This window comes from Salmo salar, chromosome ssa03 (genome assembly GCF_905237065.1).
Source record: "Salmo salar chromosome ssa03, Ssal_v3.1, whole genome shotgun sequence".
In the NCBI taxonomy this organism is placed as follows: Eukaryota; Metazoa; Chordata; class Actinopteri; order Salmoniformes; family Salmonidae; genus Salmo; species Salmo salar.
This window is the reverse complement of record NC_059444.1, coordinates 94963522-94987723: the sequence shown is the minus strand read 5'-3', so window position 1 is coordinate 94987723 and position 24202 is coordinate 94963522. Positions and strand designations below refer to the sequence as shown.

Genomic DNA, 24202 nt, shown 5'->3' with positions numbered 1-24202 from the left:
AGAGAGAGAGAGAGAGAGAGAGAGAGAGAGAGACAGAAGGAAGGAAGGAAGGAAGGAAGGAAGGAAGGAAGGAAGGAAGGAAGGAAGGAAGGAAGGAAGGAAGGAAGGAAGGAAGGAAGGAAGGAAGGAAGGAAGGAAGGAAGGAAAAAAGGAAAGTCAGCACTAAAACTTCCTGTAGAAAGAGAAACTCATGCCTGCTGTTCCCAGAGGGGTATACTACAACCCAGGATCAATAAGTTCATTAAGAAAGCTAAACTTATATGTGTTTTTGGTTGTTGAGTCAATTAGACCAAGACAAAAGAGATTTTAAAATATTTAGGCAAGTTTTAATAGATTTTATTTTCCAACAGCTTACCCAGTGATCCACCAGAAGCTGATTCTGGACAGAAAGGAAGCTCCGATCTCAGGACAGGGATTCTGCAACCGGCAGGAGATGGAACACACAGTTAGAAACACACACACACACACACACACACACACACACACACACACACACACACACACACACACACACACACACAAACCCATACCCATACCCACCAGTTATACTGATGTCATATTGATTACTAGACCAATCAGTTATACTGATGTCATATTGATTACTAGACCAACCAGTTATACTGATGTGATATTGATTACTAGTCCAACCAGTTATACTGATGTCATATTGATTACTAGACCAACCAGTTATACTGATGTCATATTGATTACTAGTCCAACCAGTTATACTGATGTCATATTGATTACTAGTCCAACCAGTTATACTGATGTCATATTGATTACTAGTCCAACCAGTTATACTGATGTCATATTGATTACTAGACCAACCAGTTATACTGATGTCATATTGATTAGTAGACCAACCAGTTATACTGATGTCATATTGATTACTAGTCCAACCAGTTATACTGATGTCATATTGATTACTAGTCCAACCAGTTATATAGTCAACTTGTTCAATAAATTAGAAGAAAGTTTACGTTCATTTTACCTGTCACATCTATTTTTCATGATGAAGTTTACAGGTAGTCCCCAGTCACATGGTGTTTGTTTACAATGTGAGTCACTCACTGTTGTGCAGTACGTGCCAGGTAACCTAGTTACAGTATGGAATTCACAAATAAATGTTTGTCAGCTAGATATCTTAACTGTTTAAAATGTGCTAAATGCTGTGCAGTTTTGCATTTGGTTTGCTAGCTTAGTAGCTAATGATCTAGCTAAGTAGTTTGTATCATTTCTAAATCAAGCTTCGCTTGCTACAGCAGAGAATCCCTCCTGGATCACTGGGGGGATTTTACATGTACTTGTTAGCATTGCCAACCTTTCGGATTACAGAGGCTCAGTGGGGTTTGCGCCTCGTGTTCAGTGCCGGTATTACCGAATATCCCGGGATGGCACAAAGTCGGTATTAAAGACAATTTGGATAGCGCCCAAGCCTAATTCAAATTCTCCTCCTTTGGCTTGATAGCACACAAATTGTCCCAATTGATAATCCACAATTACTGCAGCCATTTGCCAGTGCATTGATCATGAAATTGAAAGCCTGTCTCTATACAATGCCTTACGATAATGTTTAATGATAATGTACAATCTATATGAATAGGCATACAACAAAGAGAAGACAAGGGTATTTGATGAATCATTTGTTGATCATGGTTCATTAGGGATGGGGGAAAAGTCATTTCAGAGGGTCTGCTGTCAGAAGTTCTCTCCAGCTGAGAAAGATACACTAAAGAAACAAAGGTAGGAATAGATTGTTTTCTGTTAGAAAAATCCCTTTAGCCTATACTGATGTGTCATCCTATCAAATGGATGTTATCTTGCACAGCTTAATATAAACTAAACCTCTGTACAGATTTCTGTTCATTCAAAATCTTTCTCTACAGCTGCCAGTGGGACCGCAGCATAGAGATGGCTAGCTAGACGCTGAAGTCCTCTATGGGCTGTTCTATCACAGAAGCGATCAATAGCAAAGATCAGAGGTGAGCACTCTATCCATTTTTATGGACAGCTGTCATGACATTTCTCCAAACAGCCTTTCTCCACTCGCTCAAGAATCATTGAGGAAACCGCGAGTGTTACTAGAAAAAGTAACAAACAATATTCCAATATTTGAATACAGTAACTCGTAATATTATTTAGTTACTCATAAAAGTAATATAAGACTGAAACACGTTACCCTCAACACTGTCTGAGACACACACACACACACACACACACACACACACACACACACACACACACACACACACACACACACACACACACACACACATGTTGTTATTGATCTCTGGACTGTCTGACTGTTCAACTGTGGGACCGTTAACAGGGAAACCTGTATCCATGTTGTTATTGATCTCTGGACTAGCTCTGTTAGTTCCATTGTGGGAGTGGAACAATAACACAACAGAACCAATCCTGGGAACTGGTAAACCTGTTGCTAGAACAATAACACAACAGAACCAATCCTGGGAACTGGTAAACCTGTCGCTAGAACAATAACACAACAGAACCAATCCTGGGAACTGGTAAACCTGTTGCTAGAACAATAACACAACAGAACCAATCCTGGGAACTGGTAAACCTGTTGCTAGAACAATAACACAACAGAACCAATCCTGGGAACTGGTAAACCTGTCGCTAGAACAATAACACACACAGCTGACATTCACTTAACACACACAGCAAGATCCACACACACTTCTCACAGTCACACAACATTTACTGTTTGACACAGCAAGCACTCATACAAGCACACACACATCTAAACACACACACACAGCATGCACCAATTTATACAAACACAATGTGCCGACACACAGAGACATAACAAAAACACCCAGAGAGACAGAGGGCACAGAGAAACAGTGTGTGTGTGTGTGTGTGTGTGTGTGTGTGTGTGTACTCACAGCGTCTTTGGATGCCTCTGAGAAGAGAGGAGGCTGGTCTGAGAGGGCTGACAGGAGCAGAGAGATGAGCAGTAGCGTGTAGTAGATGTAGAACGTTGTGTATCTGAACACACACACCGTCGACGGCTGGGGGGAAACATATGGAAACACTATTAAAAAGACCTTTCTTTCATAGACCTCCCCCCCTCCCACACACACACACACACACACACACACACACACACACACACAACTAGAACTGGGTGATGTGGACAAAAATTCATATCGCGATAAATGTAAAAAGAAAATGCAATAATGATAAATCACAAAATAATTTTTTTGGGGGGGAGGTGCTCGAGCTGGGCGATATGTACAAAATATTGCGAAAAATGTAATTATTTTTCTCAATAACAACAAAGTCCTCAGAAACATTTATTTTGGTTTTTATGGACAGTTACTTCACATCAGCAGCAGGGCTCTAGACGTGTTTCCAGGGCCAGGTAAGACAACTGAGACGGTAGCCTACGATTCTAAAAGTAAGATATTTCATCCAACATATCCAGGGAAGGTATGGTTGATGTGCAACCTGTCAATAGGATCCACAATGATCACATTTATTTTGGCCTCTTCAGAGAATTGGCTGACATCTTTGTGCATATTGTCCTCTAGGCTATATGATTCACCACCTGAGGACCTCAAAACACTGAGCTAGACTACGAACTGTAGATATGATATTGTTGCTAGGTGACCATGTAGGCTATATGATTCACCACCTGAGGAAGGGGGACCTCACAACACTAAACTAGACTACGAACTGTAGATATGATATTGTTGCTAGGTGACCATGTAGGCTATATGATTCACCACCTGAGGAAGGGGGACCTCACAACACTAAACTAGACTACGAACTGTAGATATGATATTGTTGCTAGGTAACCATGTAGGCTAATCTAACTGTCAATATGATAGTGTTGCTAGATAGCCTTGTAGGCTAATCTAACTGTAAATACGATAGTGTTGCTAGATAACCATGTAGGCTAATCTAACTGTAGATATGATGTTGTTGCTAGATAGCCATGTAGGCTAATCTAACTGTAAATATGATAGTGTTGCTAGATAACCATGTAGGCTAATCTAACTATAAATATGATATTGTTGCTAGATTGATTAATCAATTAGCCTACTAGGCTATCTAGCAATATCATATTTGCAGTTAGTAATCTAGCTAAGGTTTTTGAGGTCCCCCTTCCTTAGGTGGTGAATAATATAGCCTACATGGCTATCTAGCAACAACATCATATTTACAGTTAGATTAGCCTACATGGCTATCTAGCAACAACATCATATTTACAGTTAGATTAGCCTACATGGCTATCTAGCAACAACATCATATTTACAGTTAGATTAGCCTACATGGCTATCTAGCAACAACATCATATTTACAGTTAGATTAGCCTACATGGCTATCTAGCAACAACATCATATTTACAGTTAGATTAGTCTACATGGCTATCTAGCAACAACATCATATTTACAGTTAGATTAGCCTACATGGCTATCTAGCTACACTATCATATTTACAGTTAGATTAGCCTACATGGCGATCAGTAAATGTAGGCTAATGTCCGACAGACACTTCCCAGCTCTAGGCCACTTGATGTAGGTCTATTCAATGCAAATGGCGTGCACCGCTCGACTCCGTGGTTTTGATGAACCCGTACTAACTCCAGCCTAGTCCGGTTGTAAAGTGGTGCCATGAACACAATATTAAGAGGTGAGAAAAACTTGGAATACTCCCAGAACGCTGTGACTCTCTGTAACTACAACAACAGTAGTTGCTTTGAGAACTGCATTTTTCCCACAGTGGCATTTTGAGCAACGGTCATATGATTATGCTTCTCAGAATGCCTCTCTCCCTCCTCCATGTCACAGTGGAGAGAAGAAGTGACTCAGCAGCCAACAGCCAAACAGAGACAGGCAGAGAGTTTCATAGCAGGAATCAACATAATGCATAGGCTATTACTGTTGACCAAATTATGGTTCTAGAACAATCCACAGGATCGTTGTGTAGCAATATCACCCCAAATAATGGTTCTAGAACAATCCACAGGAACATTGTGCAGCAAAATCACTCCAAATAATGGTTCTAGAACAATCCACAGGAACATTGTGCAGCAAAATCACTCCAAATAATGGTTCTAGAACAATCCACAGGAACATTGTGCAGCAAAATCACTCCAAATAATGGTTCTAAAACAATCCACAGTAAGAGGTAGCCTATGTCTGTAATTCTGGGTTCATCGTCCCAGCTCTAACACACAACCTCTCTCTCTCACCTCGTTGATGGCTTGTATGATCTTGGATCTGAATGTGACGGTAGCACAGAGGACGGCCACCAGCCAGAAGTTGAGCATCACCCCTGAAGACTGGACTCCTTTTAACCTCTCATACTGGGTCAGGAGGGTGGCCAGCAGCTGGGGAGAGAACACACACACACATTAGAACAACATATACACACACACAGAGCACATACATCCCCTTCAGATCTGACACCACTTGTGAGTGCACACACCTTTAATATTATGCATTTGATCCTCGCGGGAATTGAACCCGCGACCTTGCCGTTGCTAGCACCCTGCTCTTACCAACATGTATTAATCATGCCCAGGTGTTAATAACACTATAAAAACCACTCCTCCTACTGACTACATTCACACAGTATTATATTGAATCACTAGATACTGGGTACTGGTAGATACAGTATTATATTGAATCACTAGATATTGGGTACTGGTAGACACAGTATTATATTGAATCACTAGATACTGGGTACTGGTAGATACAGTATTATATTGAATCACTACATACTTGGACTATGTCAAGGCAGCAGAGTACTGGGTACTGGTAGACACAGTATTATATTGAATCACTAGATACTGGATACTGGTAGATACAGTATTATATTGAATCACTACATACTGGATACTGGTAGATACAGTATTATATTGAATCACTACATACTGGGTACTGGTAGATACAGTATTATATTGAATCACTAGAAATTGGGTACTGGTAGACACAGTATTATATTGAATCACTAGATACTGGGTACTGGTAGACACAGTATTATATTGAATCACTACATACAAGGTACTGGTAGACACAGTATTATATTGAATCACTAGATACTGGTAGACACAGTATTATATTGAATCACTAGATATTGGGTACTGGTAGACACAGTATTATATTGAATCACTAGATACTGGATACTGGTAGATACAGTATTATATTGAATCACTACATACTGGGTACTGGTAGACACAGTATTATATTGAATCACTAGATATTGGGTACTGGTAGATACAGTATTATATTGAATCACTAGATACTGGGTACTGGTAGACACAGTATTATATTGAATCACTAGATACTGGGTACTGGTAGATACAGTATTATATTGAATCACTACATACTGGGTACTGGTAGATACAGTATTATATTGAATCACTACATACTGGGTACTGGTAGATACAGTATTATATTGAATCACTACATACTGGGTACTGGTAGATACAGTATTATATTGAATCACTAGATACTGGGTACTGGTAGATACAGTATTATATTGAATCACTAGATACTGGGTACTGGTAGACACGGGAGTTTTTCATAGCCAGTTGATCTATCCAGGGAAAACTCAAAGCTCCATGGCAAAATGTGTAGAATTGCAGCAAATTAGGTTTAAAACAGTAACATTTTCTCTCCACCGCCAAGTCCTCAAATGTCCTTTCCCGGGGCCCGGACCGAAGCTACACTCCCCCCCAGCTAAGACCCTTACAGGCCGACCACTCCCCCCCAGCTAAGACCCTTACAGGCCGACCACTCCCCCCAGCTAAGACCCTTACAGGCGGACCACTCCCCCCCAGCTAAGACCCTTACAGGCGGACCACTCCCCCCCAGCTAAGACCCTTACAGGCCGACCACTCCCCCCCAGCTAAGACCCTTACAGGCCGACCACTCCCCCAGCTAAGACCCTTACAGGCCGACCACTCCCCCCCCAGCTAAGACCCTTACAGGCCGACCACTCCCCCCAGCTAAGACCCTTACAGGCCGACCACTCCCCCCAGCTAAGACCCTTACAGGCCGACCACTCCCCCCAGCTAAGACCCTTACAGGCGGACCACTCCCCCCAGCTAAGACCCTTACAGGCGGACCACTCCCCCCAGCTAAGACCCTTACAGGCCGACCACTCCCCCCCAGCTAAGACCCTTACAGGCCGACCACTCCCCCCAGCTAAGACCCTTACAGGCGGACCACTCCCCCCACAGCTAAGACCCTTACAGGCCGACCACTCCCCCCCAGCTGAGACCCTTTTGATCCAGCCCACAGTGTTGGCTTTTACCATAGTGATGCCGAGCATGGTGGGGCTAACCAGATAAACAGGGTTGGTTTTTACCATAGTGATGCCGAGCATGGTGGGGCTAACCAGATAAACAGTGTTGGTTTTTACCATAGTGATGCCGAGCATGGTGGGGCTAACCAGATAAACAGTGTTGGTTTTTACCATAGTGATGCCGAGCATGGTGGGGCTAACCAGATAAACAGGGTTGGTTTTTACCATAGTGATGCCGAGCATGGTGGGGCTAACCAGATAAACAGTGTTGGTTTTTACCATAGTGATGCCGAGCATGGTGGGGCTAACCAGATAAACAGGGTTGGTTTTTACCATAGTGATGCCGAGCATGGTGGGGCTAACCAGATAAACAGTGTTGGTTTTTACCATAGTGATGCCGAGCATGGTGGGGCTAACCAGATAAACAGTGTTGGTTTTTACCATAGTGATGCCGAGCATGGTGGGGCTAACCAGATAAACAGGGTTGGTTTTTACCATAGTGATGCCGAGCATGGTGGGGCTAACCAGATAAACAGGGTTGGTTTTTACCATAGTGATGCCGAGCATGGTGGGGCTAACCAGATAAACAGGGTTGGTTTTTACCATAGTGATGCCGAGCATGGTGGGGCTAACCAGATAAACAGGGTTGGTTTTTACCATAGTGATGCCGAGCATGGTGGGGCTAACCAGATAAACAGTGTTGGTTTTTACCATAGCGATGCCGAGCATGGTGGGGCTAACCAGATAAACAGGGTTGGTTTTTACCATAGCGATGCCGAGCATGGTGGGGCTAACCAGATAAACAGTGTTGGTTTTTACCATAGCGATGCCGAGCATGGTGGGGCTAACCAGATAAACAGTGTTGGTTTTTACCATAGCGATGCCGAGCATGGTGGGGCTAACCAGATAAACAGTGTTGGTTTTTACCATAGCGATGCCGAGCATGGTGGGGCTAACCAGATAAACAGTGTTGGTTTTTACCATAGCGATGCCGAGCATGGTGGGGCTAACCAGATAAACAGGGTTGGTTTTTACCATAGTGATGCCGAGCATGGTGGGGCTAACCAGATAAACAGTGTTGGTTTTTACCATAGTGATGCCGAGCATGGTGGGGCTAACCAGATAAACAGTGTTGGTTTTTACCATAGTGATGCCGAGCATGGTGGGGCTAACCAGATAAACAGTGTTGGTTTTTACCATAGTGATGCCGAGCATGGTGGGGCTAACCAGATAAACAGTGTTGGTTTTTACCATAGTGATGCCGAGCATGGTGGGGCTAACCAGATAAACAGTGTTGGTTTTTACCATAGTGATGCCGAGCATGGTGGGGCTAACCAGATAAACAGTGTTGGTTTTTACCATAGTGATGCCGAGCATGGTGGGGCTAACCAGATAAACAGTGTTGGTTTTTACCATAGTGATGCCGAGCATGGTGGGGCTAACCAGATAAACAGGGTTGGTTTTTACCATAGTGATGCCGAGCATGGTGGGGCTAACCAGATAAACAGGGTTGGTTTTTACCATAGTGATGCCGAGCATGGTGGGGCTAACCAGATAAACAGTGTTGGCTTTTACCATAGTGATGCCGAGCATGGTGGGGCTAACCAGATAAACAGGTGCCTGGGTGGAGGAGGAGGCACCGCTGTCATGTTGGCTTCTTTCCCAGAAAGAGTAAAACACATCTGCCCAGCAGACGATCCACAGGAGAAAACCTACTGCCTGGAGGAGAGGATGAGAGGAGAGCAGGAAGAACACTTCATTGTGCATTTTCAGATCATGGAAATTCATATGTTGCTTTAAACCCCATTCCCGGAGAAACACATGCACCCAAACACACACACACACACACACACACACACACACACACACACACACACACACACACACACACACACACACACACACACACACACACAGACACACACACATCCTCGCCGGACAACCGCAGGGCAGTGACCCTGGAGCAGCTTAGGGGTCAAGTTTAAGTCCCACAACGGCAGGAGGTATCTAGGATGTTATTGCTACTCTAGGATACTCACTCCTCACTACTTTTGCCCAGAGCCTTTCTGACCAGGGCCCTAGGGGTAGTGCGTGAAAAGTAGTGTGTGAAATAGGGAACCATTTGGGATGCAGTTGAAGAAAGAGGAAATTAGATCTTTAGGTAAGGTGTGTGTCAGGATGTTGTCGTGTCAGACTCTCTACCACACAGAGAAGCCTGTGTTCTGAAATGACTCTCTACCACACAGAGAAGCCTGTGTTCTGAAATGACTCTCTACCACACAGAGAAGCCTGTGTTCTGAAATGACTCTCTACCACACAGAGAAGCCTGTGTTCTGAAATGACTCTCCTGGATGTTCAGAGAGAGACTGTTCTGAAATGACTCTCCTGGTTGTTCAGAGAGAGACTGTTCTGAAATGACTCTCCTGGTTGTTCAGAGAGAGACTGTTCTGAAATGACTCTCCTGGTTGTTCAGAGAGAGACTGTTCTGAAATGACTCTCCTGGTTGTTCAGAGAGAGACTGTTCTGAAATGACTCTCCTGGTTGTTCAGAGAGAGACTGTTCTGAAATGACTCTCCTGGTTGTTCAGAGAGAGACTGTTCTGAAATGACTCTCCTGGTTGTTCAGAGAGAGACTGTTCTTAAATGACTCTCCTGGTTGTTCAGAGAGAGACTGTTCTGAAATGACTCTCCTGGTTGTTCAGAGAGAGACTGTTCTGAAATGACTCTCCTGGTTGTTCAGAGAGAGACTGTTCTGAAATGACTCTCCTGGTTGTTCAGAGAGAGACTGTTCTGAAATGGCTCTCCTGGTTGTTCAGAGAGAGAGAGAGTGTGTTAGCTTGCTATATATGTTTCTCTGGTTGTTCAGAGAGAGAGAGTGTTATCTTGCTATATATGTTTCTCTGGTTGTTCAGAGAGAGAGTGTTAGCTTGCTATATATGTTTCTCTGGTTGTTCAGAGAGAGAGAGTGTTAGCTTGCTATATATGTTTCTCTGGTTGTTCAGAGAGATAGTGTTAGCTTGCTATATATGTTTCTCTGGTTGTTCAGAGAGAGAGAGTGTTAGCTTGCTATATATGTTTCTCTGGTTGTTCAGAGAGAGAGTGTGTTAGCTTGCTATATATGTTTCTCTGGTTGTTCAGAGAGAGAGAGTGTGTTAGCTTGCTATATATGTTTCTCTGGTTGTTCAGAGAGAGTGTGTTAGCTTGCTATATATGTTTCTCTGGTTGTTCAGAGAGAGAGTGTTAGCTTGCTATATATGTTTCTCTGGTTGTTCAGAGAGAGAGTGTTAGCTTGCTATATATGTTTCTCTGGTTGTTCAGAGAGAGAGTGTTAGCTTGCTATATATGTTTCTCTGGTTGTTCAGAGAGAGAGAGTGTTAGCTTGCTATATATGTTTCTCTGGTTGTTCAGAGAGAGAGTGTGTTAGCTTGCTATATATGTTTCTCTGGTTGTTCAGAGAGAGAGTGTTAGCTTGCTATATATGTTTCTCTGGTTGTTCAGAGAGAGAGTGTTAGCTTGCTATATATGTTTCTCTGGTTGTTCAGAGAGAGAGTGTTAGCTTGCTATATATGTTTCTCTGGTTGTTCAGAGAGAGAGTGTTAGCTTGCTATATATGTTTCTCTGGTTGTTCAGAGAGAGAGTGTGTTAGCTTGCTATATATGTTTCTCTGGTTGTTCAGAGAGAGAGAGTGTTAGCTTGCTATATATGTTTCTCTGGTTGTTCAGAGAGAGAGAGTGTTAGCTTGCTATATATGTTTCTCTGGTTGTTCAGAGAGAGAGAGAGTGTTAGCTTGCTATATATGTTTCTCTGGTTGTTCAGAGAGAGAGAGTGTTAGCTTGCTATATATGTTTCTCTGGTTGTTCAGAGAGAGAGAGAGTGTTAGCTTGCTATATATGTTTCTCTGGTTGTTCAGAGAGAGAGAGTGTTAGCTTGCTATATATGTTTCTCTGGTTGTTCAGAGAGAGAGGTGTTAGCTTGCTATATATGTTTCTCTGGTTGTTCAGAGAGAGAGTGTTAGCTTGCTATATATGTTTCTCTGGTTGTTCAGAGAGAGAGTGTTAGCTTGCTATATATGTTTCTCTGGTTGTTCAGAGAGAGAGTGTTAGCTTGCTATATATGTTTCTCTGGTTGTTCAGAGAGAGAGAGTGTTAGCTTGCTATATATGTTTCTCTGGTTGTTCAGAGAGAGAGAGTGTTAGCTTGCTATATATGTTTCTCTGGTTGTTCAGAGAGAGAGGTGTTAGCTTGCTATATATGTTTCTCTGGTTGTTCAGAGAGAGAGTGTTAGCTTGCTATATATGTTTCTCTGGTTGTTCAGAGAGAGAGAGTGTTAGCTTGCTATATATGTTTCTCTGGTTGTTCAGAGAGAGAGTGTTAGCTTGCTATATATGTTTCTCTGGTTGTTCAGAGAGAGAGAGTGTTAGCTTGCTATATATGTTTCTCTGGTTGTTCAGAGAGAGAGAGTGTTAGCTTGCTATATATGTTTCTCTGGTTGTTCAGAGAGAGAGTGTTAGCTTGCTATATATGTTTCTCTGGTTGTTCAGAGAGAGAGGTGTGTTAGCTTGCTATATATGTTTCTCTGGTTGTTCAGAGAGAGAGAGTGTTAGCTTGCTATATATGTTTCTCTGGTTGTTCAGAGAGAGAGTGTTAGCTTGCTATATATGTTTCTCTGGTTGTTCAGAGAGAGAGTGTTAGCTTGCTATATATGTTTCTCTGGTTGTTCAGAGAGAGAGTGTTAGCTTGCTATATATGTTTCTCTGGTTGTTCAGAGAGAGAGTGTTAGCTTGCTATATATGTTTCTCTGGTTGTTCAGAGAGAGAGAGAGTGTTAGCTTGCTATATATGTTTCTCTGGTTGTTCAGAGAGAGAGAGTGTTAGCTTGCTATATATGTTTCTCTGGTTGTTCAGAGAGAGAGTGTTAGCTTGCTATATATGTTTCTCTGGTTGTTCAGAGAGAGAGGTGTTAGCTTGCTATATATGTTTCTCTGGTTGTTCAGAGAGAGAGAGTGTTAGCTTGCTATATATGTTTCTCTGGTTGTTCAGAGAGAGAGTGTTAGCTTGCTATATATGTTTCTCTGGTTGTTCAGAGAGAGAGAGTGTTAGCTTGCTATATATGTTTCTCTGGTTGTTCAGAGAGAGAGTGTTAGCTTGCTATATATGTTTCTCTGGTTGTTCAGAGAGAGAGTGTTAGCTTGCTATATATGTTTCTCTGGTTGTTCAGAGAGAGAGAGTGTTAGCTTGCTATATATGTTTCTCTGGTTGTTCAGAGAGAGAGAGTGTTAGCTTGCTATATATGTTTCTCTGGTTGTTCAGAGAGAGAGTGTTAGCTTGCTATATATGTTTCTCTGGTTGTTCAGAGAGAGAGGTGTTAGCTTGCTATATATGTTTCTCTGGTTGTTCAGAGAGAGAGAGTGTTAGCTTGCTATATATGTTTCTCTGGTTGTTCAGAGAGAGAGTGTTAGCTTGCTATATATGTTTCTCTGGTTGTTCAGAGAGAGAGAGTGTTAGCTTGCTATATATGTTTCTCTGGTTGTTCAGAGAGAGAGAGTGTTAGCTTGCTATATATGTTTCTCTGGTTGTTCAGAGAGAGAGTGTTAGCTTGCTATATATGTTTCTCTGGTTGTTCAGAGAGAGAGAGTGTTAGCTTGCTATATATGTTTCTCTGGTTGTTCAGAGAGAGAGTGTTAGCTTGCTATATATGTTTCTCTGGTTGTTCAGAGAGAGAGGTGTTAGCTTGCTATATATGTTTCTCTGGTTGTTCAGAGAGAGAGTGTTAGCTTGCTATATATGTTTCTCTGGTTGTTCAGAGAGAGAGAGTGTTAGCTTGCTATATATGTTTCTCTGGTTGTTCAGAGAGAGAGTGTTAGCTTGCTATATATGTTTCTCTGGTTGTTCAGAGAGAGAGAGTGTTAGCTTGCTATATATGTTTCTCTGGTTGTTCAGAGAGAGAGTGTTAGCTTGCTATATATGTTTCTCTGGTTGTTCAGAGAGAGAGAGTGTTAGCTTGCTATATATGTTTCTCTGGTTGTTCAGAGAGAGAGAGTGTTAGCTTGCTATATATGTTTCTCTGGTTGTTCAGAGAGAGAGAGTGTTAGCTTGCTATATATGTTTCTCTGGTTGTTCAGAGAGAGAGAGTGTTAGCTTGCTATATATGTTTCTCTGGTTGTTCAGAGAGAGAGAGTGTTAGCTTGCTATATATGTTTCTCTGGTTGTTCAGAGAGAGAGGTGTTAGCTTGCTATATATGTTTCTCTGGTTGTTCAGAGAGAGAGTGTTAGCTTGCTATATATGTTTCTCTGGTTGTTCAGAGAGAGAGAGTGTTAGCTTGCTATATATGTTTCTCTGGTTGTTCAGAGAGAGAGAGTGTTAGCTTGCTATATATGTTTCTCTGGTTGTTCAGAGAGAGAGAGTGTTAGCTTGCTATATATGTTTCTCTGGTTGTTCAGAGAGAGAGTGTTAGCTTGCTATATATGTTTCTCTGGTTGTTCAGAGAGAGAGTGTTAGCTTGCTATATATGTTTCTCTGGTTGTTCAGAGAGAGAGGTGTTAGCTTGCTATATATGTTTCTCTGGTTGTTCAGAGAGAGAGAGTGTTAGCTTGCTATATATGTTTCTCTGGTTGTTCAGAGAGAGAGTGTTAGCTTGCTATATATGTTTCTCTGGTTGTTCAGAGAGAGAGAGTGTTAGCTTGCTATATATGTTTCTCTGGTTGTTCAGAGAGAGAGAGTGTTAGCTTGCTATATATGTTTCTCTGGTTGTTCAGAGAGAGAGAGTGTTAGCTTGCTATATATGTTTCTCTGGTTGTTCAGAGAGAGAGTGTTAGCTTGCTATATATGTTTCTCTGGTTGTTCAGAGAGAGAGAGTGTTAGCTTGCTATATATGTTTCTCTGGTTGTTCAGAGAGAGAGAGTGTTAGCTTGCTATATATGTTTCTCTGGTTGTTCAGAGAGAGAGAGTGTTAGCTTGCTATATATGTTTCTCTGGTTGTTCAGAGAGAGAGAGTGTTAGCTTGCTATATATGTTTCTCTGGTTGTTCAGAGAGAGAGTGTTAGCTTGCTATATATGTTTCTCTGGTTGTTCAGAGAGAGAGAGTGTTAGCTTGCTATATATGTTTCTCTGGTTGTTCAGAGAGAGAGGTGTTAGCTTGCTATATATGTTTCTCTGGTTGTTCAGAGAGAGAGTGTTAGCTTGCTATATATGTTTCTCTGGTTGTTCAGAGAGAGAGAGTGTTAGCTTGCTATATATGTTTCTCTGGTTGTTCAGAGAGAGAGAGTGTTAGCTTGCTATATATGTTTCTCTGGTTGTTCAGAGAGAGAGTGTTAGCTTGCTATATATGTTTCTCTGGTTGTTCAGAGAGAGAGTGTTAGCTTGCTATATATGTTTCTCTGGTTGTTCAGAGAGAGAGTGTTAGCTTGCTATATATGTTTCTCTGGTTGTTCAGAGAGAGAGGTGTTAGCTTGCTATATATGTTTCTCTGGTTGTTCAGAGAGAGAGTGTTAGCTTGCTATATATGTTTCTCTGGTTGTTCAGAGAGAGAGTGTTAGCTTGCTATATATGTTTCTCTGGTTGTTCAGAGAGAGAGGTGTTAGCTTGCTATATATGTTTCTCTGGTTGTTCAGAGAGAGAGAGTGTTAGCTTGCTATATATGTTTCTCTGGTTGTTCAGAGAGAGAGAGTGTTAGCTTGCTATATATGTTTCTCTGGTTGTTCAGAGAGAGAGGTGTTAGCTTGCTATATATGTTTCTCTGGTTGTTCAGAGAGAGAGAGTGTTAGCTTGCTATATATGTTTCTCTGGTTGTTCAGAGAGAGAGGTGTTAGCTTGCTATATATGTTTCTCTGGTTGTTCAGAGAGAGAGAGTGTTAGCTTGCTATATATGTTTCTCTGGTTGTTCAGAGAGAGAGTGTTAGCTTGCTATATATGTTTCTCTGGTTGTTCAGAGAGAGAGAGTGTTAGCTTGCTATATATGTTTCTCTGGTTGTTCAGAGAGAGAGTGTTAGCTTGCTATATATGTTTCTCTGGTTGTTCAGAGAGAGAGAGTGTTAGCTTGCTATATATGTTTCTCTGGTTGTTCAGAGAGAGAGAGTGTTAGCTTGCTATATATGTTTCTCTGGTTGTTCAGAGAGAGAGAGTGTTAGCTTGCTATATATGTTTCTCTGGTTGTTCAGAGAGAGAGAGAGTGTTAGCTTGCTATATATGTTTCTCTGGTTGTTCAGAGAGAGAGAGTGTTAGCTTGCTATATATGTTTCTCTGGTTGTTCAGAGAGAGAGAGTGTTAGCTTGCTATATATGTTTCTCTGGTTGTTCAGAGAGAGAGATGTTAGCTTGCTATATATGTTTCTCTGGTTGTTCAGAGAGAGAGTGTTAGCTTGCTATATATGTTTCTCTGGTTGTTCAGAGAGAGAGGTGTTAGCTTGCTATATATGTTTCTCTGGTTGTTCAGAGAGAGAGTGTTAGCTTGCTATATATGTTTCTCTGGTTGTTCAGAGAGAGAGTGTTAGCTTGCTATATATGTTTCTCTGGTTGTTCAGAGAGAGAGGTGTTAGCTTGCTATATATGTTTCTCTGGTTGTTCAGAGAGAGAGATGTTAGCTTGCTATATATGTTTCTCTGGTTGTTCAGAGAGAGAGTGTTAGCTTGCTATATATGTTTCTCTGGTTGTTCAGAGAGAGAGTGTTAGCTTGCTATATATGTTTCTCTGGTTGTTCAGAGAGAGAGAGTGTTAGCTTGCTATATATGTTTCTCTGGTTGTTCAGAGAGAGAGGTGTTAGCTTGCTATATATGTTTCTCTGGTTGTTCAGAGAGAGAGGTGTTAGCTTGCTATATATGTTTCTCTGGTTGTTCAGAGAGAGAGTGTTAGCTTGCTATATATGTTTCTCTGGTTGTTCAGAGAGAGAGTGTTAGCTTGCTATATATGTTTCTCTGGTTGTTCAGAGAGAGAGAGTGTTAGCTTGCTATATATGTTTCTCTGGTTGTTCAGAGAGAGAGAGGTGTTAGCTTGCTATATATGTTTCTCTGGTTGTTCAGAGAGAGAGGTGTTAGCTTGCTATATATGTTTCTCTGGTTGTTCAGAGAGAGAGTGTTAGCTTGCTATATATGTTTCTCTGGTTGTTCAGAGAGAGAGAGTGTTAGCTTGCTATATATGTTTCTCTGGTTGTTCAGAGAGAGAGAGTGTTAGCTTGCTATATATGTTTCTCTGGTTGTTCAGAGAGAGAGGTGTTAGCTTGCTATATATGTTTCTCTGGTTGTTCAGAGAGAGAGAGTGTTAGCTTGCTATATATGTTTCTCTGGTTGTTCAGAGAGAGAGAGTGTTAGCTTGCTATATATGTTTCTCTGGTTGTTCAGAGAGAGAGAGTGTTAGCTTGCTATATATGTTTCTCTGGTTGTTCAGAGAGAGAGTGTTAGCTTGCTATATATGTTTCTCTGGTTGTTCAGAGAGAGAGATGTTAGCTTGCTATATATGTTTCTCTGGTTGTTCAGAGAGAGAGAGTGTTAGCTTGCTATATATGTTTCTCTGGTTGTTCAGAGAGAGAGTGTTAGCTTGCTATATATGTTTCTCTGGTTGTTCAGAGAGAGAGTGTTAGCTTGCTATATATGTTTCTCTGGTTGTTCAGAGAGAGAGTGTTAGCTTGCTATATATGTTTCTCTGGTTGTTCAGAGAGAGAGAGTGTTAGCTTGCTATATATGTTTCTCTGGTTGTTCAGAGAGAGAGAGTGTTAGCTTGCTATATATGTTTCTCTGGTTGTTCAGAGAGAGAGGTGTTAGCTTGCTATATATGTTTCTCTGGTTGTTCAGAGAGAGAGTGTTAGCTTGCTATATATGTTTCTCTGGTTGTTCAGAGAGAGAGAGTGTTAGCTTGCTATATATGTTTCTCTGGTTGTTCAGAGAGAGAGAGTGTTAGCTTGCTATATATGTTTCTCTGGTTGTTCAGAGAGAGAGAGTGTTAGCTTGCTATATATGTTTCTCTGGTTGTTCAGAGAGAGAGTGTTAGCTTGCTATATATGTTTCTCTGGTTGTTCAGAGAGAGAGTGTTAGCTTGCTATATATGTTTCTCTGGTTGTTCAGAGAGAGAGAGTGTTAGCTTGCTATATATGTTTCTCTGGTTGTTCAGAGAGAGAGAGTGTTAGCTTGCTATATATGTTTCTCTGGTTGTTCAGAGAGAGAGTGTTAGCTTGCTATATATGTTTCTCTGGTTGTTCAGAGAGAGAGAGTGTTAGCTTGCTATATATGTTTCTCTGGTTGTTCAGAGAGAGAGTGTTAGCTTGCTATATATGTTTCTCTGGTTGTTCAGAGAGAGAGAGTGTTAGCTTGCTATATATGTTTCTCTGGTTGTTCAGAGAGAGAGGTGTTAGCTTGCTATATATGTTTCTCTGGTTGTTCAGAGAGAGAGTGTTAGCTTGCTATATATGTTTCTCTGGTTGTTCAGAGAGAGAGTGTTAGCTTGCTATATATGTTTCTCTGGTTGTTCAGAGAGAGAGTGTTAGCTTGCTATATATGTTTCTCTGGTTGTTCAGAGAGAGAGAGTGTTAGCTTGCTATATATGTTTCTCTGGTTGTTCAGAGAGAGAGTGTTAGCTTGCTATATATGTTTCTCTGGTTGTTCAGAGAGAGAGTGTTAGCTTGCTATATATGTTTCTCTGGTTGTTCAGAGAGAGAGTGTTAGCTTGCTATATATGTTTCTCTGGTTGTTCAGAGAGAGAGAGTGTTAGCTTGCTATATATGTTTCTCTGGTTGTTCAGAGAGAGGTGTTAGCTTGCTATATATGTTTCTCTGGTTGTTCAGAGAGAGAGTGTTAGCTTGCTATATATGTTTCTCTGGTTGTTCAGAGAGAGAGTGTTAGCTTGCTATATATGTTTCTCTGGTTGTTCAGAGAGAGAGATGTTAGCTTGCTATATATGTTTCTCTGGTTGTTCAGAGAGAGAGAGTGTTAGCTTGCTATATATGTTTCTCTGGTTGTTCAGAGAGAGAGAGTGTTAGCTTGCTATATATGTTTCTCTGGTTGTTCAGAGAGAGAGAGTGTTAGCTTGCTATATATGTTTCTCTGGTTGTTCAGAGAGAGAGTGTGTTAGCTTGCTATATATGTTTCTCTGGTTGTTCAGAGAGAGAGAGTGTTAGCTTGCTATATATGTTTCTCTGGTTGTTCAGAGAGAGAGAGTGTTAGCTTGCTATATATGTTTCTCTGGTTGTTCAGAGAGAGAGAGTGTTAGCTTGCTATATATGTTTCTCTGGTTGTTCAGAGAGAGAGTGTTAGCTTGCTATATATGTTTCTCTGGTTGTTCAGAGAGAGAGAGTGTTAGCTTGCTATATATGTTTCTCTGGTTGTTCAGAGAGAGAGTGTTAGCTTGCTATATATGTTTCTCTGGTTGTTCAGAGAGAGAGAGTGTTAGCTTGCTATATATGTTTCTCTGGTTGTTCAGAGAGAGAGTGTTAGCTTGCTATATATGTTTCTCTGGTTGTTCAGAGAGAGAGAGTGTTAGCTTGCTATATATGTTTCTCTGGTTGTTCAGAGAGAGAGTGTTAGCTTGCTATATATGTTTCTCTGGTTGTTCAGAGAGAGAGAGTGTTAGCTTGCTATATATGTTTCTCTGGTTGTTCAGAGAGAGAGGAGTGTTAGCTTGCTATATATGTTTCTCTGGTTGTTCAGAGAGAGAGAGTGTTAGCTTGCTATATATGTTTCTCTGGTTGTTCAGAGAGAGAGAGTGTTAGCTTGCTATATATGTTTCTCTGGTTGTTCAGAGAGAGAGTGTTAGCTTGCTATATATGTTTCTCTGGTTGTTCAGAGAGAGAGAGTGTTAGCTTGCTATATATGTTTCTCTGGTTGTTCAGAGAGAGAGAGTGTTAGCTTGCTATATATGTTTCTCTGGTTGTTCAGAGAGAGAGAGTGTTAGCTTGCTATATATGTTTCTCTGGTTGTTCAGAGAGAGAGAGTGTTAGCTTGCTATATATGTTTCTCTGGTTGTTCAGAGAGAGAGTGTTAGCTTGCTATATATGTTTCTCTGGTTGTTCAGAGAGAGAGTGTGTTAGCTTGCTATATATGTTTCTCTGGTTGTTCAGAGAGAGAGAGTGTTAGCTTGCTATATATGTTTCTCTGGTTGTTCAGAGAGAGAGAGTGTTAGCTTGCTATATATGTTTCTCTGGTTGTTCAGAGAGAGAGAGAGTGTTAGCTTGCTATATATGTTTCTCTGGTTGTTCAGAGAGAGAGAGTGTTAGCTTGCTATATATGTTTCTCTGGTTGTTCAGAGAGAGAGTGTTAGCTTGCTATATATGTTTCTCTGGTTGTTCAGAGAGAGAGTGTTAGCTTGCTATATATGTTTCTCTGGTTGTTCAGAGAGAGAGGTGTTAGCTTGCTATATATGTTTCTCTGGTTGTTCAGAGAGAGAGTGTTAGCTTGCTATATATGTTTCTCTGGTTGTTCAGAGAGAGAGAGTGTTAGCTTGCTATATATGTTTCTCTGGTTGTTCAGAGAGAGAGAGTGTTAGCTTGCTATATATGTTTCTCTGGTTGTTCAGAGAGAGAGAGTGTTAGCTTGCTATATATGTTTCTCTGGTTGTTCAGAGAGAGAGAGTGTTAGCTTGCTATATATGTTTCTCTGGTTGTTCAGAGAGAGAGAGTGTTAGCTTGCTATATATGTTTCTCTGGTTGTTCAGAGAGAGAGAGTGTTAGCTTGCTATATATGTTTCTCTGGTTGTTCAGAGAGAGAGAGAGTGTTAGCTTGCTATATATGTTTCTCTGGTTGTTCAGAGAGAGAGAGTGTTAGCTTGCTATATATGTTTCTCTGGTTGTTCAGAGAGAGAGGTGTTAGCTTGCTATATATGTTTCTCTGGTTGTTCAGAGAGAGAGAGTGTTAGCTTGCTATATATGTTTCTCTGGTTGTTCAGAGAGAGAGAGTGTTAGCTTGCTATATATGTTTCTCTGGTTGTTCAGAGAGAGAGAGTGTTAGCTTGCTATATATGTTTCTCTGGTTGTTCAGAGAGAGAGTGTTAGCTTGCTATATATGTTTCTCTGGTTGTTCAGAGAGAGAGAGTGTTAGCTTGCTATATATGTTTCTCTGGTTGTTCAGAGAGAGAGAGTGTTAGCTTGCTATATATGTTTCTCTGGTTGTTCAGAGAGAGAGTGTTAGCTTGCTATATATGTTTCTCTGGTTGTTCAGAGAGAGAGTGTGTTAGCTTGCTATATATGTTTCTCTGGTTGTTCAGAGAGAGAGAGTGTTAGCTTGCTATATATGTTTCTCTGGTTGTTCAGAGAGAGAGAGTGTTAGCTTGCTATATATGTTTCTCTGGTTGTTCAGAGAGAGAGTGTTAGCTTGCTATATATGTTTCTCTGGTTGTTCAGAGAGAGAGAGTGTTAGCTTGCTATATATGTTTCTCTGGTTGTTCAGAGAGAGAGTGTGTAGCTTGCTATATATGTTTCTCTGGTTGTTCAGAGAGAGAGAGTGTTAGCTTGCTATATATGTTTCTCTGGTTGTTCAGAGAGAGAGTGTTAGCTTGCTATATATGTTTCTCTGGTTGTTCAGAGAGAGAGATGTTAGCTTGCTATATATGTTTCTCTGGTTGTTCAGAGAGAGAGAGTGTTAGCTTGCTATATATGTTTCTCTGGTTGTTCAGAGAGAGAGTGTTAGCTTGCTATATATGTTTCTCTGGTTGTTCAGAGAGAGAGAAGTGTTAGCTTGCTATATATGTTTCTCTGGTTGTTCAGAGAGAGAGGTGTTAGCTTGCTATATATGTTTCTCTGGTTGTTCAGAGAGAGAGAGAGTGTTAGCTTGCTATATATGTTTCTCTGGTTGTTCAGAGAGAGAGGTGTTAGCTTGCTATATATGTTTCTCTGGTTGTTCAGAGAGAGAGTGTTAGCTTGCTATATATGTTTCTCTGGTTGTTCAGAGAGAGAGTGTGTTAGCTTGCTATATATGTTTCTCTGGTTGTTCAGAGAGAGAGAGTGTTAGCTTGCTATATATGTTTCTCTGGTTGTTCAGAGAGAGAGAGAGAGTGTTAGCTTGCTATATATGTTTCTCTGGTTGTTCAGAGAGAGAGTGTTAGCTTGCTATATATGTTTCTCTGGTTGTTCAGAGAGAGAGAGTGTTAGCTTGCTATATATGTTTCTCTGGTTGTTCAGAGAGAGAGTGTTAGCTTGCTATATATGTTTCTCTGGTTGTTCAGAGAGAGAGGAGTGTTAGCTTGCTATATATGTTTCTCTGGTTGTTCAGAGAGAGAGTGTTAGCTTGCTATATATGTTTCTCTGGTTGTTCAGAGAGAGAGATGTTAGCTTGCTATATATGTTTCTCTGGTTGTTCAGAGAGAGAGAGTGTTAGCTTGCTATATATGTTTCTCTGGTTGTTCAGAGAGAGAGAGAGTGTTAGCTTGCTATATATGTTTCTCTGGTTGTTCAGAGAGAGAGTGTTAGCTTGCTATATATGTTTCTCTGGTTGTTCAGAGAGAGAGGTGTTAGCTTGCTATATATGTTTCTCTGGTTGTTCAGAGAGAGAGTGTTAGCTTGCTATATATGTTTCTCTGGTTGTTCAGAGAGAGAGAGTGTTAGCTTGCTATATATGTTTCTCTGGTTGTTCAGAGAGAGAGAGTGTTAGCTTGCTATATATGTTTCTCTGGTTGTTCAGAGAGAGAGTGTTAGCTTGCTATATATGTTTCTCTGGTTGTTCAGAGAGAGAGTGTTAGCTTGCTATATATGTTTCTCTGGTTGTTCAGAGAGAGAGAGTGTTAGCTTGCTATATATGTTTCTCTGGTTGTTCAGAGAGAGAGTGTTAGCTTGCTATATATGTTTCTCTGGTTGTTCAGAGAGAGAGAGTGTTAGCTTGCTATATATGTTTCTCTGGTTGTTCAGAGAGAGAGTGTTAGCTTGCTATATATGTTTCTCTGGTTGTTCAGAGAGAGAGTGTGTTAGCTTGCTATATATGTTTCTCTGGTTGTTCAGAGAGAGAGTGTTAGCTTGCTATATATGTTTCTCTGGTTGTTCAGAGAGAGAGAGTGTTAGCTTGCTATATATGTTTCTCTGGTTGTTCAGAGAGAGAGTGTTAGCTTGCTATATATGTTTCTCTGGTTGTTCAGAGAGAGAGAGTGTTAGCTTGCTATATATGTTTCTCTGGTTGTTCAGAGAGAGAGTGTTAGCTTGCTATATATGTTTCTCTGGTTGTTCAGAGAGAGAGAGTGTTAGCTTGCTATATATGTTTCTCTGGTTGTTCAGAGAGAGAGAGTGTTAGCTTGCTATATATGTTTCTCTGGTTGTTCAGAGAGAGAGAGTGTTAGCTTGCTATATATGTTTCTCTGGTTGTTCAGAGAGAGAGAGTGTTAGCTTGCTATATATGTTTCTCTGGTTGTTCAGAGAGAGAGAGTGTTAGCTTGCTATATATGTTTCTCTGGTTGTTCAGAGAGAGAGTGTTAGCTTGCTATATATGTTTCTCTGGTTGTTCAGAGAGAGAGGTGTTAGCTTGCTATATATGTTTCTCTGGTTGTTCAGAGAGAGAGTGTTAGCTTGCTATATATGTTTCTCTGGTTGTTCAGAGAGAGAGTGTTAGCTTGCTATATATGTTTCTCTGGTTGTTCAGAGAGAGAGGTGTTAGCTTGCTATATATGTTTCTCTGGTTGTTCAGAGAGAGAGAGTGTTAGCTTGCTATATATGTTTCTCTGGTTGTTCAGAGAGAGAGGTGTTAGCTTGCTATATATGTTTCTCTGGTTGTTCAGAGAGAGAGTGTTAGCTTGCTATATATGTTTCTCTGGTTGTTCAGAGAGAGAGAGTGTTAGCTTGCTATATATGTTTCTCTGGTTGTTCAGAGAGAGAGTGTTAGCTTGCTATATATGTTTCTCTGGTTGTTCAGAGAGAGAGGTGTTAGCTTGCTATATATGTTTCTCTGGTTGTTCAGAGAGAGAGGTGTTAGCTTGCTATATATGTTTCTCTGGTTGTTCAGAGAGAGAGTGTTAGCTTGCTATATATGTTTCTCTGGTTGTTCAGAGAGAGAGTGTTAGCTTGCTATATATGTTTCTCTGGTTGTTCAGAGAGAGAGAGTGTTAGCTTGCTATATATGTTTCTCTGGTTGTTCAGAGAGAGAGTGTTAGCTTGCTATATATGTTTCTCTGGTTGTTCAGAGAGAGAGAGTGTTAGCTTGCTATATATGTTTCTCTGGTTGTTCAGAGAGAGAGTGTTAGCTTGCTATATATGTTTCTCTGGTTGTTCAGAGAGAGAGTGTGTTAGCTTGCTATATATGTTTCTCTGGTTGTTCAGAGAGAGAGTGTTAGCTTGCTATATATGTTTCTCTGGTTGTTCAGAGAGAGAGGTGTTAGCTTGCTATATATGTTTCTCTGGTTGTTCAGAGAGAGAGTGTTAGCTTGCTATATATGTTTCTCTGGTTGTTCAGAGAGAGAGGTGTTAGCTTGCTATATATGTTTCTCTGGTTGTTCAGAGAGAGAGTGTTAGCTTGCTATATATGTTTCTCTGGTTGTTCAGAGAGAGAGTGTGTTAGCTTGCTATATATGTTTCTCTGGTTGTTCAGAGAGAGAGAGTGTTAGCTTGCTATATATGTTTCTCTGGTTGTTCAGAGAGAGAGTGTTAGCTTGCTATATATGTTTCTCTGGTTGTTCAGAGAGAGAGTGTGTTAGCTTGCTATATATGTTTCTCTGGTTGTTCAGAGAGAGTGTGTTAGCTTGCTATATATGTTTCTCTGGTTGTTCAGAGAGAGAGTGTTAGCTTGCTATATATGTTTCTCTGGTTGTTCAGAGAGAGAGTGTTAGCTTGCTATATATGTTTCTCTGGTTGTTCAGAGAGAGAGTGTGTTAGCTTGCTATATATGTTTCTCTGGTTGTTCAGAGAGAGAGAGTGTTAGCTTGCTATATATGTTTCTCTGGTTGTTCAGAGAGAGAGAGTGTTAGCTTGCTATATATGTTTCTCTGGTTGTTCAGAGAGAGAGTGTTAGCTTGCTATATATGTTTCTCT

General features: G+C 40.9%; 1 protein-coding gene across 4 annotated transcripts in view; it reads right to left on the bottom strand.

The window, feature by feature from the left end:
- The window catches only part of LOC106591937 (multidrug resistance-associated protein 1), a 90996-nt gene that overhangs the window by 58347 nt on the left and 8447 nt on the right, over positions 1–24202 (bottom strand). Inside the window, exons 3-6 of one of the 4 annotated variants that reach the window (XM_045715878.1) lie at positions 8860–9003; positions 5225–5362; positions 2910–3035; positions 356–417 (exon numbers count right to left, since the gene is read on the bottom strand). In XM_045715878.1, the coding sequence (XP_045571834.1) occupies positions 356–417; positions 2910–3035; positions 5225–5362; positions 8860–9003 (470 nt within the window). The other 3 variants (XM_045715879.1, XM_045715877.1, XM_045715876.1) reach the window with 3 other exon arrangements.